At 42.7% G+C, this 16,080-nt stretch overlaps 1 protein-coding gene across 1 annotated transcript; it reads right to left on the minus strand.

The window, feature by feature from the left end:
• Nucleotides 1–530: 530 nt before the first annotated feature.
• On the minus strand, nucleotides 531–7,971 carry LOC128752250 (interferon-induced very large GTPase 1-like). The gene is made up of 3 exons (XM_053853281.1): nucleotides 7,957–7,971; nucleotides 7,046–7,118; nucleotides 531–5,032 (listed from the first exon to the last, which is right to left on the minus strand). Exons 2-3 carry the CDS (start codon nucleotides 7,077–7,079, stop codon nucleotides 1,035–1,037), a joined length of 4,032 nt encoding a protein of 1,343 aa, XP_053709256.1. The 5' UTR covers nucleotides 7,080–7,118; nucleotides 7,957–7,971; the 3' UTR covers nucleotides 531–1,034.
• Between the last annotated feature and the right edge of the window lie 8,109 nt (nucleotides 7,972–16,080).

Raw genomic sequence — 16,080 nt, forward strand, 5'->3', positions numbered from 1 at the left:
ATATAAGATTGTTTTGGCTAGATTTTTGCAGTGTACAAATCTTTGACAGCCTCCCTTCTTGTAAGGATATTTTGGCTGGTCCTCATATGTCAAATGAACCAGGTCATTCGAATTGGGTTTCAGTTTGGTTAAGATAGTTCATTGTGCTGACCTGGCGCAAGTAATCCATGCAGACTCCTCATCTTCCTTCTAACCCACAGCTGACGGCCACCGGCAGACAGGGATCATGGTACTCCAAGGAACACGGAGAAAATCATTTCCTGATGAATATCTGCTCCGTGTGGAGGGGAAACCTGTTGCCTCTCTCCTCAACACAGGGAGAATAGAAACATGACACACTGATGCCCCAAGATGGAAGCTAATCTTTTAGTGAGGAGGGTGAAACAAATAATGCTTTAAACACTTTATTGGTGATAAAAATTTACCTTGAACATGACGAGCACAGTGGAGCAAGTAGTCGCATTTGTGTTTAAGATTCAGTAATAATCAACTCATTATTGGACATTCATTCAAGGTTCACATCCCAACAAACAAATTCTAAAATAATAATGTATACTTCCCATGTTGCAATCTACACTTCATTTGATAATGTTTTTGATTGAGATCCAAACGAAATGAGTTTCCAATTCCTCCCAATTTTGTTCTATTGCTCACGCTTAAAATGGCTTATGATCTTCTGTCTGACTTTTTACTGTCTGACCTTGAAATTGAATTTAATTGTTCTCTGTATAATATTATTGTAGTGTTTCTTGTATTATGTTCTTTCATTTTCTGAATTTTAAACGTAGCATATTAATATATTAAAACAGTTGACATTTTCAGATCTGTTTTCTTTCAGATTTGTTCAGATCAGAAAATCAGCATCTAGATGATCGAGTGGGTGGGCAAATGACATGGGATTGACTAATATCATGTCATTTTCACAACAAGACGCACTTCTAATACACAACAGACACACACCTTTTGCGTTTGTCACTTAGGTTTGTAATGACCATCATTTTACTGCTGGGCTACTGGTTCATTTTGAGTTTACATCACATCCTACCAAAGCACCCGCATGTTTTGGAGAGCTTTTGACTCGGAGTATAAAGTTGAACTCGACACCTCTCCGGTTCAATGTCCACCAAGGCTTTATCTTTTGAGATTTGTTTCCAGGACTTTGGACATTTGGCTGGTTTGGCTTTGTATTCTACAGCCAGTTGTTTGTTGTATTTAACAAGAACGTACTTCCAATAGTCAGATGTTTGAATGGTGACATCTGGTGGAAAGTGCCAGGTGGATGTTTGTTTAGTCTCCTTTGATCTAACTGTCCTATCATCCATCATATCTGGGGAACAGAGATTTGTCACTAGCCTTTTTGTTTTTTTATCACAGTATCCTCCAAAAGCTTGTGGTCGATGGATGGAAGCATGGTGCTTCTCGTGTCCTTTGCCTCCTGCCTCACAGGGAACTTTACAAAACAGACATTGGTGGCCACAACCAAAGACCCTCTTGACCAGCTCATCTTCTGGTTTGACAGGAAGTTGGTTCAGAGTTTCTGTGACGTCTTCAGGTTTTAAGAAATCAGTGTGGAAGGATTCTGTCATCTTACTAAGAGACTCTAAAACCATCTTTCCAAACTGATGACTTGTGCTTTTGATCTGGAACAAGCTTCGTCTGACAGCCTCCTCAGATATTGAGACGTCTTTGATCAAACTCCTGCGGATCCCATCAACAAGCTCTGTGATGTTTTCATTGTCATCTGGTGAGTTTCTCACTGCCTCTTCTATCACTCTTCTGATCTTCTCAACAATTATGTGAAGCATATTACTCTTCAGTTTAAGAAGAGTCTGATTCTCTTGCAGCTTCTGTGAAACATGCTGACGTATCCAATCCTTGACAAACCTTTCATATTCACCACAGTACTTGACCAAAGCCTTGAAGTCATCCTGCAGGAGCAACTCTTTCAGGATGCTGTACTGGAAGAAGGAGCGAGAGCTGAACACTGCGGAGTGTGAACTTGTCAGAACATCATCCACAATGTTGATTCCCAGTGACCTGTTGATGTAATCCTCCACAGCTGGTTTGATACAAAGGGTGACAAAGTACTCTGCTTTGTGCTGGCAGTCGTCCCTCTCTCTGTTTGACAGAGGTTTCACCTGCTCCTGCTCCATCATTGTCATTGTCCTCTTTTTCCTATTTTTTTGTCTACATTCTAGTTTTGTGGAGACTGTGTTTTTAATCTCATTTGAAAGACTTGTGATGCTGTTCGAGAAGTCAGACTTGTATTTTTCAATCAGTTTCACACGTCGGTCTTTTCTTTTGTAGTAGCCATTTAGCTTCTCTCTCATCTTGGTCTCTTGTGATTTAATGCTGTCGATGAGCTCTGTTTTCTTTGACCTCACTAAAGCAGACAAGTCTGAGTCATGATCAGCATTTTGGATTTCTAACTCTGCCTCTCCACTCTGGGAGAGAATCTCTTTCCTGAACTCCCATTCCCACTGGCTGAACTCTTTAGACAGGTCGTCATAGGCCTGAGCCACCAGGGTGTTTGTGAAGCTGAAGATGAAGTCTTCATATTTCACTGCTCTCCACAGACTTGTGATCCATTCAATGAACTCTGGGATTGTTGAGAGTTCTCTGTCCTGGTTGTGTTTAACACTCTCCAGAAGCTTGTTCTTGAAATCTGCCACAGCTTCACTGTAACCTGTGTTGACAGCTGCCATTGGTGGGGTTCCATGCCAGAGTCCTGGGATGTACCAGTTGTTGGTGTCCACGTTGTAATCCAGCACATCAGTGAAGGACTGAACAGAAGGCTTCTTCTCCATTTCTGCAGCAAGCTGAGTCATTTCATTCAGGTGGTCCAACAAACGGTTTCTTCCTGCTGTGTTCTTTCCATGAGCTGAAACACCTGCTACATTCTGGTGCACAAAATGACAAATGGGCTTTTTTCCAATCTCTTTCATCCTCAAAAAGGCGTGAACAGCGATCTGCAGAATGTCTTTCATCTCAGTAGTGTTCTCCATGGCAAGGTTGATGATGGTGATGTCACTGAGGCCGATGTCAAAGGTTGCCAGTTGGTTGTCGCGCTCATAACTGTCATCAAGCTCTGCTAAGTCGGGAGATTTCAGACCCTCTGTGTCGATAAGAAGGATGAAGTCAAAGCCACATTGCATGTCCTCTCCAACCTTCAGAAAGAGCATGTAGGCTCCTCTTGTGCAGCGCCCACTGCTGACAGGAAATCTAACTCCAAACATGGTGTTCAGAAGTGTGGACTTCCCGGTGCTTTGAACTCCCAACACAGTCAGCACCAACAGTCGGCTTCTCCCTCCAACCTTCTGGTGCAGCTCCATCAGCACATGTGAGATCCATCTCTGAGGGATGTTGGAGGCTTCTCCATCCAGGAGCTCTAATGGATAACCATCCAGCAGCAGGTCTGCAGCCAGACCTGGAAGCTTCTCAAGGTTTTGGAGAGGCGAGGAAAACTCAAAAATCAGCCCCATTTCTCTCATGTAATGCTCCAGTCCCAATGAACTGTCAACTAACTTCTGATCCAACTCTGCAACACGTGCTGAGTCTTTTCTGTTGCGTTGCTCTTTGAACTGTTGCCGTAGCTCAGTTAGCACGTGTTGTGAATGAGTGTTGAACAAGAACTGCATCCATCTCAGAAAACAGCCTCTTTGTTCTTTATCACTGGATAATAATGTTCCAATGAACATGGTGACTCCACTGGAGAGCTTTTTTCTTGCTTGTGCTTCCTGAAGCTTCTGTTTTTCTGCTCTGATCTCACATTTACGATGTTCAATTCCAACATCAGCTGTAACTTTGATGCGACATTCCTCTCTTTCTAATCGAGCAAGTGATTTCCACTCTTTTCCTTGCAGAGGAAGTTGTTGATTCTTGAACTCTGGAATACTTCTAACGTCACCAAAGATCTTCTCTGCTGTCTCTTTCTGCAGCAGAGTTTGCTCTTCATCCACAGACAGACCCAAGTTAACAGCAGTGTCACACATGTTCTCAAGACTGATGGTGTGGTTCACCTCAGAAAGCAAAGTTTTGATGGTGGAACCGACTTTTTTTGAAATCTCTGCTGAGTTCATTCTTGAGTCTTTCATTGACACTTTGTTCTTTGGCATCTCCAGGTCCTTTAATGTTTTCTTGACAGTCTCCATGTTTTCACGACTGCGATTCACCACGACGAACATTTTGGATTTTAGATTTTCCACTGATCTGAGAGTTTGGTTTTCAGCCTCTTCCACTCTGTCCAGGAAAACAAACACAGCAGTGGACACCTCCATGAGGAAAGTGAATTGTGTTTGGGACTCTGAGATGTCTCCTCGCAGGTTTGCAAATGCAACTGGATTGGAGAAAACATCAAGATTTTCTCTTCCACTGGGGAGAAACCAACCAACCTCAACCAGACCAGCAGATATTTTCCTCTGACGGGCTCCTCCCTCCATCTCTCTGTGGATGAACATGCTGTGACTCTGCTGGCCACGACTCAGGACTTGATTTAAAATCTGAGATTTGGATAAGGAGCAGTTTTTCAGCCTCACAAAGGAAATGAGAGGAATTCCTTCCCGGACGATGTAGTTCTCCTTGAACCCTCTCGACTCTGACAAACCATGTGGCTGCCACTCTTTTATGATTTCTCTCAGAGCCCAAAGCATGAGTGTGCACTGACTGTTCTCAGTGGGTGGTAACAAGAGAGGAAGAGGAAACTGACACATTGACATTCTGAGGGCCATTTCCTGCTGCAAACAGCTGTCAGCACAGAGGAACAGAGCAACTATGAGGTCCAGAGGATGAACATCGTCGTCTGCATCTTCATCATCACTGAAATTCTCCAGATCAACAAGTTGGTCAGGATCTCTCACTAATAAAAAATCCCTGTACTCAGCATGAAGTTTGAATAGCTTTGTGAGAATGTGGAATATAATCCGGTCCATCGTCAGGGCTCCAGTGGCCTTCCTGATCTCCAAGACAGCCTGGAGAGTGAGCCTGTTTGGGTAGTATTCCTCCAGCCCATGTTTGTGCAGAATGTTTTGCAGAACTGTCCAAATGAAATTCAAAGAGAATGAGGGTTAGTTTTCTTAGATTAATCTGAGACCAGCCATCATTTTAATGAGGGTGTTGACGCCTAAATCTCTACCCTGTGTTCTGGACCCAATTTTTCATTGTTATATCAAACATATTTTTTTCTGATGTATTGCTGTCCTCTACCATTTTATTGTCATCTGGATTCTAAATTGCATTTTGGGAGATTTTGCCATGGTCTTACAATTTCAATCTCGATATTAATCCCAGGAAAACAACCATTTTCCATACAATGAGGACAAAAAAAGGCATTTTTTAAAAGTCATAGAAAAAATATACATCTCAGAAAAATTATCAGAAAATGTTGAAATAATAATAATATCACACAAGACAACCACTTTTGGGTTACTTTACCCCCCCAAAAGCATCATAACTAAGCTAGCTATAAGTCGGTAATAGATCTACAGAGATGAACTCTGCCACAGCGCAGTTTATTTTCAAAGCTTCATAATTTTGTTGTTTTTCAAATAACTTGACCAGAGCTGATGTGCAAAGAGCACCTTGCCCCAAGGGACATCGGGCCTGGAGCCAGGCCTGGGTGTTGGGCCCGTCGGCAAGCGGCTGGTGGCCGGGTGACCCACGTAGCCCGACTGGGTGCAGCCAGAGCTGCATCAACACTCCACCAATTCCATCCTCATCCCATGGGCCCACCACCTGTGGGAAATATCCCACAAGTCAGGTGTGCTGCTGTTTGGGAGGCAGTGGAAGAGAGGTGTGCCAGTGTAGGAGGTCTCGGCTGCATCAACAAGCTCTGGGGACGTAGAATGTCACCACACAGTGGGGTAAAGAGCCTAAGTAAGTGCAGGAGGTTGAGCGTTACCAGTTGGATCTGGTGGAGCTCACTTCCATGCACAGCTTGGGTTCTGGGACCCAGCTCCTCGACAGGGGCTGGACTCGTTCCTTCTTTGGTGATGCTCAAGGTGTGAGGCACCAGGCAGGTGTGAGGGTGCTCATCGGCCTTCTCCAAAAGGACTTCTGTGCTAGTCAAAGTTTGCGCATCACGAGCACCATGTTCAAATGTCGGGAAGCTCACAGGTGTAGCAGAGCGCTCTAGGTCGTAGCTCAATGAATGATTTTGTAATTCTATGGCTTGACCTGTGGCCAAACCTTCTGGAGAAGAGAGGGGCAGAACTATCAACTTTGGCTCCGATGGCAGTGGAAGCCTCTGGAATGACCAGGTAAACCCAAACGAGCAGCTTTCTCCTGCATTCCTGTGAAGGTTGGGAACATCGAGCACGACTGCCCGCTGTTCAAAGCTGCCATGGCTGAAGCTTCAGTGGTGAGCTGTGGCATGAAGGTCATCGGTGCATCAAAGGCAGTAACCCAACGACATTGTGGTGGACACCGGATGTTATGGAAGCCATTCGGCTGAAGTACTCTTATCGAGGTCCTGCGTCTTGTGGAACCCCTCAAGCAGTGTGAGATTCTGAGACACTAAAGCTGTTTTGGAAGACGCTCAAGCACCACCACTTCTGGAGGCCTTGAAGCCCAGATTTGAGCTCTCCTCATGGCAGCAGTTTGCCCTGTACTTTAAGAAAAACATTTTTCTATTCAGCTGTCAGTGTTGGTCTCTGTTATTTCTATTGTTTTAGACAATGTGTTGTAACACTTGTGTTTCTGAATATTAAGATGAATTATATTCCACATTTTTTCATCTTCTCCTTCAACTTCTATTTTAACAACTACGCGCCCACTTCCTTATTCCCCTAGCAATAATAATAATAATAATGATAATAATAACAACAATGATAATAATAATAACAATAATAATAATAATAATAATACGTGTTATTGTTTGTGTATTATAAATATTATTGTTATTTCTAGTAGAAGTAGTAGTAATGTTATTATTGTTTGACTGTTGATTTATCAAATAGATTTTTCTAATAAATTTTCAAATATATTCTATTTTATCAAATAGATTTTTCAAAGAGCTATTGACAATTGTTGCATGCTGATTTGAAAGTACCTGCAAAGTCATTTTCTTCCTTCACCGCCGCCATGTTCTCAGTATTCTCTTAACCTTCTCAAGCAGTTAGAACCTGCAAGAAACAGCAAATATTTTTCTGTTATTACAGAAGAAGAAAAATCAGTTTGTTTAGACTATTACAGCAGCATTGATCCAATTGGAGCACCACTGTCAGTCTTCGTCTCGTGTGTTTCAGACATGTTGATTCTGCTTTCAGAACACGCCCAGTGTTCTGCATTAGGTTCGTCCACACAGAGGAAGAGAGATGGACACAGAGACGGGTTTCTCATTCAAGTGAATTATTTTCCTCTTTGTTGGGTTGTGGCACGCACACATGACCTCTCCGTCCCATCCCCCTTTCCCCAGCCTCTCCACCTGAACCTAACCATCCAGAACACATGGCTCACCAGAACCAGGACTCTGAACCAAACTGGAACCCAGTTATAATGAACCAGTTAATTTGAAGTCTTCATCCTCAGATTGTGAGTTTCATTGTTGTGGGTACCAGCAAAAAGTTCCCAGAAAACAAACTGTGGCACACAAGTAGGTGCGTTTCCAATAATTGATCGCCACAAATGTGTCTAGTCCAGCCAGAGACACACACACACACACACACACACACACACACACACACACACACACACACACACACACACACACACACACACACACACACACACACACACACACACACACACACACACACACACACACACACACACACACACACACACACAAAGACTGAAATATGGAGCCAAAGCCACAGTGATAGCTAATAGAGTTTCAGGGTGGAAAGATGATAATAATTTGGAAAGTCTGAATAAGGCATGATATCTCATGCTTTAAAACATGGTCATGATCAGATTGATGTTGGGAAAGTTTCCCCTCAAAAGTTAAACATGTCCACTCACCTCTGAGGTTCAGTGATGCTCTGTGATGAGCATGCTCCTGTTATCACTCTGCACAAACTCTTCTCACCCCCCCACCCTTCACTTCCTGTTTCATTATGAGCCACTGATGCATTTCCTGTGCAGTAATGGGTGCTGAAAAGGTTTTGAAATCAATTGTTATTTTTAAAGACAAGTGCTCTGCAATGTGAAAATTAAAGTTAAAGTAAACATTTTCAAGTGATGCATCATCACAGGTTGGCAGAGTGACTTTCAACCAATAGAGTGACACAGGACTAAGGTCGGCTCGTGTCCGGCGTATGTCTCTTCTGCATTTATTTTTAAAATTCATGCATTTTACCGTGATCCTTTTCGAAATATCACACTAAATAACAAGGCCATTTCCTGTGTTTTTAACAACTACTCAATAATCCCAAAAGATCCTAATAAAACATACATTTCTTTCATGGATGGATGGGCAGAGTCGAAGAACTGAAGGTGGGCACTGATGTGTGTGTGTGTGTGACTGGAATTATACATTTAAGCCACAGGAATTTGGACATTTATGAATGAATCATGTCGTGGGGTTTGGATTTCAAGGTTTTGTGTACAAGGCAATTGGCTATAACATCAGCCGTCCCTAGTTCCGAGCACACTACCTCCCTTTGCCTTTCTAGTAAAGGGCCCCTCGGGTGGTCAACTCAGTCAGCCTCTTGTTGCGGACACGGTTCTAAGACTATAATAAGTGTATCAACTTTACCTTATTATATTAGTGAGTAGTATCGGCACTTCACTGAGCGGGTTATTTAATTCGCCCGACCTGTTGAGAAACAGGTTCTTGACCTTACAATGCTACACCTCTTACCGTAGTCTCTTTACTTAGCTTCGTTTAGGGACTCATGATCGGATCCTCAATCCATTCCTTAAATGAAATATTACCTCAGCCTTCTGAACTACCACTTTATCATTGACATAATAATAAATTGTTTTTATATCAAAAGTATTTCCTCAAAAAATTGATAAAAAGGATAACAAAACAGTAAAATCAATAAAGAATAAAATTCAATTCAAAAATGATAAAAGGATAATAAAACAATAAAATAAAAAAAAGGATAATAAAAACAATAAAATCAATAAACATCAATAAACTCAAGGGTATTGCCAGACGCTAATACCCAACAAAGTCAAAGGCACTGCCAGACGCTCGTGCACATACATAAATGTCAAAAGATCATATAATCAAAATGCATACACAATAAAAAGGATTAAGTCAAAGATCATAAAAAATATATTCAAAGTATATGCAATAAAAGAGATTAAGTCAAAAGAATCAATAATAAAAATCAACCAATCACTAATAAAAAACCATAAGAGAACAATAAAAAGAGTTAAATCAAATGGCCTAAGAGCAAGAGCAAGAGCACCGTCCCAAGTTAAGATACAAGACCTTACAGCAAACGGATGAAGTCAAAAGCGTGGAGCAAGAGAGCAAGGGTCAGTTTTTCCTAGACCTTTATAGCAACATTGCTGATTACAATAAACAATCCCCCAATGCGTCATTAATGGGTGACGTATTCTTGTCATCTTCAGTGGAAAGTTTTAATTTTCATCACGTGTTCTAGCTGTCGTCCTTAGTGGAAAGTTTTAACTTCATTCGAGACACCCCTCATGTCTTATGCAGATGTTTTAGATTCATTGAACATGCTGAGTGTTAGTTTCAATCTTTTGATAAATGTAACTTAGTCTCTAAGTGAAGACAGCAATGTTCTATTAATACAACGTACCTTCTAAGTGTTAACCATAATCGCAAGCTCAGCTTAAAAACACGTTCTGCTTACAAATTCACCCTGAGGTTAGCGCATGCCCTGCTTGTAAGTTCAAAAGTGCAAAGCATACAGGTTCAATAAGTGCTCATAATAAGTGTAGGCCTTGGTTATAATATTTTCGATTTTCCAGTATATACAACAAATCACGACCCTTGGTGGCAATATTTGTGGGCAGACGTGAGCGTTTAGCGTCGCACATGACTTCATCTCAACAAATCTAAACATTCTAATACTTTAATTTGAACCAAACTCAAAGGTGGTGCCCTACTCTTTGAGGTAAATCCTTTCAATAATATAGCTTCTGTTATGACTTGTTTTTCTTTTTACAATCTGAATGTATTTAATGTGTTGGGTTTCTTTTTTCCACAGCCAGTGTTCTTTTCTTTCAGACTGAGAACATACTCAATAAACGGTCAATAAAGTGACAATGAAGTACGGTCTGACTCCTTGTGATTGAAAAAGAGCAGTTCAAACAAAAAAATGTTGACTGTCTAGAACATTTCAAGTTGCTTGAATTGTCAGACCAGTCCACTCCATGATCAGGAGACTGTTTTTCAAGCAAGTAGCACTTCAAGTAACATGAGCAGGACAGGCAAATATCAAACTTAAAGTGAAAGAGACAAAGCAGTGGGTGTAACCCATCAGAGCAGAATGTTGTTTTGTCACGCAAGCCTTCCTTATTAAAAAAGCATTTCCGTTCCTGCGTCTTTATTTGACTGAGACCTCTTGAGCCACATGGATGGACTCTGGTCTGTACTGCATTAGTTTACAGGAAAGAGTTTGTTCACTGAATTTATTTGTTTATTATTTGTTCATGTTATTTATTTATTTTCATTAACTGGTCAGAAAACATTAAACCAACCTCTGTGTTGTCAGTTAAGCAGAAAGTGTTGAGTCAAAGCGAAGACGGTTAACTGAAAACACATTTGTCATTCTCAAATATTCTCAAAAACACAACTGTATGTTCTATTTCATATGTGTGCCCCCCTCTAACGGCCTTCGCTATTGGTTAATCCACATCGAGGCACTGGCCTCGGCCTGAGACTTCGATTGATTGGCTCTCCGCCCAGGAAGGCACTTCCCACCACATATAAGACTCCCCTACTCCTACCGCTCTGCTCCTTTTTCCACTCAGCCTGATACAGTCAACACCATGCCAGGCCAATACGATGAGCGTTTTGCTCACTGTGCTGTTAGTCTGACTGTATTCCCAGCCGGCATTTTCCTTTTTCCACCACTCCTCTCGTTTTAACAGACTTTGATATTGGCTACTTCACTCTGAGGCTAAGCGACTCTCCGCCCATGTAGGCTCCTCCCCTCTCATAAACCCCCTGCCTCTTCTCCTGTATGAAGTCGGTAGCAGAAAAACAGGTGCATGCTGGGTGAACTGTGAGAGGGCTTCACGTGTTCCTAGAACTGAAGTCATATTAAGTAACTTATATGTCTATGCCACACGTGCTCTGCCCTCCAGCAGGCTGTGCTATTGTTTCACATGGAGGCAAAGACCATAGGGACGAGTTTCCTCCCAGCACGGCATGCACACGAAGCCAAGCTCCAGAACAAAACGGATACCTATATCCCCTCCTCCACTGTTCTTTCGCACGACACAGAATGTTTTGGTGACATTTCATCTTGCTGACATTGCAGACAGGAGCACGACTGAGCCCCCCGGACACATTGTGATGCAAGAGTTTGATGTTTGAATCTAGCCCATGTGTATTGCTGATTTTAGGTGGTCCTGGTTTGAACGAAGCAGAGGAAGAGAACATGCCGTCAGAAGACATTGATGAAGGTTTGTTTCCTCAATGTCGTTCAATCCATGGATCAAAGTGAGTCAGAGTCACACATCAGTATACTGAGCTTGTCATTGCGAGTGACTTGATCAGAAAGTATTGTCACCTCAGACAAATGAAGCGCCCACTGTGCTCTTCAAATGACGGTGTTCCCAGCCGGCACTTTCCTTTTTCCACCACTCCTCTGGTGCAGCTGTGATGTGACACGGCTGGTTGCACATGTACAGACGCAACACAGAGGATTTCTCACGTCGGCTGCGTTCCAATAGATTTTTCAAATAAATTTTCAAATATTTTCTATTTTATCAAAGAGATTTTTCAAAGAGCTGTTGACAATTGTTGCATGCTGATTTGAAAGTACCTGCAAAGTCATTTTCTTCCTTCACCGCCGCCATGTTCTCAGTATTCTCTTAACCTTCTCAAGCAGTTAGAACCTGCAAGAACCAGCAAATATTTTTCTGTTCATACAGTCTATGTTGTATGAGAAGAAAAATCAGTTTGTTTAGACTATTACAGCAGCATTGATCCAATTGGAGCACCACTGTCAGTCTTCGTCTCGTGTGTTTCAGACATGTTGATTCTGCTTTCAGAACACGCCCAGTGTTCTGCATTAGGTTCGTCCACACAGAGGAAGAGAGATGGACACAGAGACAGGTTTCTCATTCAAGTGAATTATTTTCCTCTTTGTTGGGTTGTGGCACGCACACATGACCTCTCCGTCCCATCCCCCTTTCCCCAGCCTCTCCACCTGAACCTAACCATCCAGAACACATGGCTCACCAGAACCAGGACTCTGAACCAAACTGGAACCCAGTTATAATGAACCAGTTAATTTGAAGTCTTCATCCTCAGATTGTGAGTTTCATTGTTGTGGGTACCAGCAAAAAGTTCCCAGAAAACAAACTGTGGCACACAAGTAGGTGCGTTTCCAATAATTGATCGCCACAAATGTGTCTAGTCCAGCCAGAGACACACACACACACACACACACACACACACACACACACACACACACACACACACACACACACACACACACACAAGACTGAAATATGGAGCCAAAGCCACAGTGATAGCTAATAGAGTTTCAGGGTGGAAAGATGATAATAATTTGGAAAGTCTGAATAAGGCATGATATCTCATGCTTTAAAACATGGTCATGATCAGATTGATGTTGGGAAAGTTTCCCCTCAAAAGTTAAACATGTCCACTCACCTCTGAGGTTCAGTGATGCTCTGTGATGAGCATGCTCCTGTTATCACTCTGCACAAACTCTTCTCACCCCCCCACCCTTCACTTCCTGTTTCATTATGAGCCACTGATGCATTTCCTGTGCAGTAATGGGTGCTGAAAAGGTTTTGAAATCAATTGTTATTTTTAAAGACAAGTGCTCTGCAATGTGAAAATTAAAGTTAAAGTAAACATTTTCAAGTGATGCATCATCACAGGTTGGCAGAGTGACTTTCAACCAATAGAGTGACACAGGACTAAGGTCGGCTCGTGTCCGGCGTATGTCTCTTCTGCATTTATTTTTAAAATTCATGCATTTTACCGTGATCCTTTTCGAAATATCACACTAAATAACAAGGCCATTTCCTGTGTTTTTAACAACTACTCAATAATCCCAAAAGATCCGAATAAAACATACATTTCTTTCATGGATGGATGGGCAGAGTCGAAGAACTGAAGGTGGGCACTGATGTGTGTGTGTGTGTGACTGGAATTATACATTTAAGCCACAGGAATTTGGACATTTATGAATGAATCACGACCCTTGGTGGCAATATTTGTGGGCAGACGTGAGCGTTTAGCGTCGCACATGATTTCATCTCAACAAATCTAAACATTCTAATACTTTAATTTGAACCAAACTCAAAGGTGGTGCCCTACTCTTTGAGGTAAATCCTTTCAATAATATAGCTTCTGTTATGACTTGTTTTTCTTTTTACAGTCTGAATGTATTTAATGTGTTGGGTTTCTTTTTTCCACAGCCAGTGTTCTTTTCTTTCAGACCGAGAACATACTCAATAAACGGTCAATAAAGTGACAATGAAGTACGGTCTGACTCCTTGTGATTGAAAAAGAGCAGTTCAAACAAAAAAATGTTGACTGTCTAGAACATTTCAAGTTGCTTGAATTGTCAGACCAGTCCACTCCATGATCAGGAGACTGTTTTTCAACCAAGTAGCATTTATTTTTTGTTCATGTTATTTATTTATTTTCATTAACTGTTCAGAAAACATTAAACAAACCTCTGCGTTGTCAGTTAAGCAGAAAGTGTTGAGTCAAAGCGAAGACGGTTAACTGAAAACACATTTGTCATTCTCAAATATTCTCAAAAACACAACTGTATGTTCTATTTCATATGTGTGCCCCCCTCTAACGGCCTTCGCCATTGGTTAATCCACATCGAGGCACTGGCCTCGGCCTGAGACTTCGATTGATTGGCTCTCCGCCCAGGAAGGCACCTCCCACCACATATAAGACTCCCCTACTCCCACCGCTCTGCTCCTTTTTCCACTCAGCCTGATACAGTCAACACCATCGGGTGAACATGGACCGTACCTCTGTGTCTTGCGCTGCCAAACAGGAAAAAGGTTTATCAGCAGACTGATGTTAATTTGGCAAGAGTTCTGTATTACGTTGAAAGGGGACACAGACCTCCGAGGAGAGAAAGGTTGCACGAACCTGCGGGTGCTCTGACAATATTGAGACAGTGGGATAAATTGACTCTTGTGGATGGTATACTCTATCAGGTGTCTAAAAACCCAGCCACCAATATGAAGAAACATCAGTTTGTGGTCCCGGTGTCACTGAGGATTGATGTCCTACGAGAGTGTCATGATGACGCTGGTCACCAAGGTCAAGACAGGACATGTTTTCATGAAACAACACTTCTACTGGGATTCTGTGGAATGTGATGTGAGAGACCATGTGAAGCATTGTTCTCGATGTGTGAAGACACCTGATCCAGATGGCCGTGCGCCTCTTGAAAGTATCAAAACAACTGCACCAATGGAATTAGTCTGTGTTGAATTTTGGTCAGCAGAAGATTCTAAAAATCGCAGTGTTGATGTTCTGGTTGTGACAGACCACTTCAGCCGCCGTCCCGTCTCGCTTTTATCACCATAAGCCATGAATTTCCGGCAACAGTGGCGACGTCATCAGCCAGGGATGCCGGGAGATGAAGTCCTCTGCTTGACTCGGTACCCAGTTGAGCGCTCGGAGCAGCTGCACTGGGCTGCCGGTGACGTCATCAGCAGGGAGCTGGGAGACGGAGTCTTCCATGTGACCCCGCACTCACCTGCGCGCTTGAAGCAACTGGACCAGGCGGTGCAAAATGGCTGCCGGTCGGGAGAGCTAGCGCCAGTTTCGCTTCCTTAGCTAGCGGGCCCAAAGTATGTGCTCGAAGCCGGCCTTCAGGACCAGACACTGGCAGGCCCGTAAAAGCGGAGGAGGTGGAAGGCTGGTCAGGCTCGCTGGGGTTCACTCCAGGCTCACTCCACCCGGACATCTCGACGTCCCATGCGCTCCCCGGAGCTAGAGGACGACGGCTGGGAACCACGCTGAGAGAAGCGGAAGTGTTCAGGCAGCGTGGCAGAGGACTTCTGAGTCTCGAACTTTTCCAGGTACTCGGAGACGTTGGGTCAGAAGAGCGTGTCGTCAGTAATGGGGTCGCCGATGACGTTCCCCTTCTCCGCCTCCTTAAGGCCCGTCTTGGAGAGCCACAGGTTGCAGGTGGCCATCTGAGACAACGCGCGTGTAACCCCTCTATTCCTTTGCTGGTCCAACAGAGTGTGTCCACTCTGGTTTCAGGTTTTTTCAGCTTTCTTTACTGAACAAAAAGGAAAAACAGTCACACTGGGATGGGGTCTTGACACAACAGTTGCTCACCCACCAACAGAGTCCTGCGAAAAAGAGCTCATAAACTAGTGATCGTATAATGTATGATGACTAAACAAATAAACAGTATGAGTGGATTATTCCAAAAATATATATATACAAACATTCAGGGACTAAATACAGCTAATGAAAGCAGAGTGGTGGGAGCAGGGGAGTCTTATATGTGGTGGGAGGAGCCTTCCTGACTATCCGAGCACAGATTTTTTTTTCACAATAATGTGTTTTTTTTTTTTTTTTTAAGAGTGTTATGTGTCAATCTGCCTGAAGTCTGTGACTCAGCAGCCACGAAGCTCGCCGAAGATCATTGATCTGATCTGAGTGATGCTTGCTGAAAACAAGGTCAAAGGTCAAATTCAATATGAACCTGTAATACTTATTTGGATGTTAAAGAAGTACATGGTAAGAAAGCATGTGGTTACAGTTAACAGGACACATTCTGGTGATGAATGAATCAAATTTGCAACACTGGAGCTCCACCCCATGGAAATGCTTTTGTGCAAGATCTTAAAAGAGTCAGGAGTCAGTTTGTTACGATTCTTTACTTTATTACCAACAATCACACACACACTCTGTCACAGTATACAACTGTGTCGATGATCAGAATAAAAAAAACGAAAAAAAAACAT

The sequence above is a fragment of the Synchiropus splendidus genome, chromosome 1, assembly GCF_027744825.2.
Source record: "Synchiropus splendidus isolate RoL2022-P1 chromosome 1, RoL_Sspl_1.0, whole genome shotgun sequence".
NCBI classification, from domain to species: domain Eukaryota; kingdom Metazoa; phylum Chordata; class Actinopteri; order Syngnathiformes; family Callionymidae; genus Synchiropus; species Synchiropus splendidus.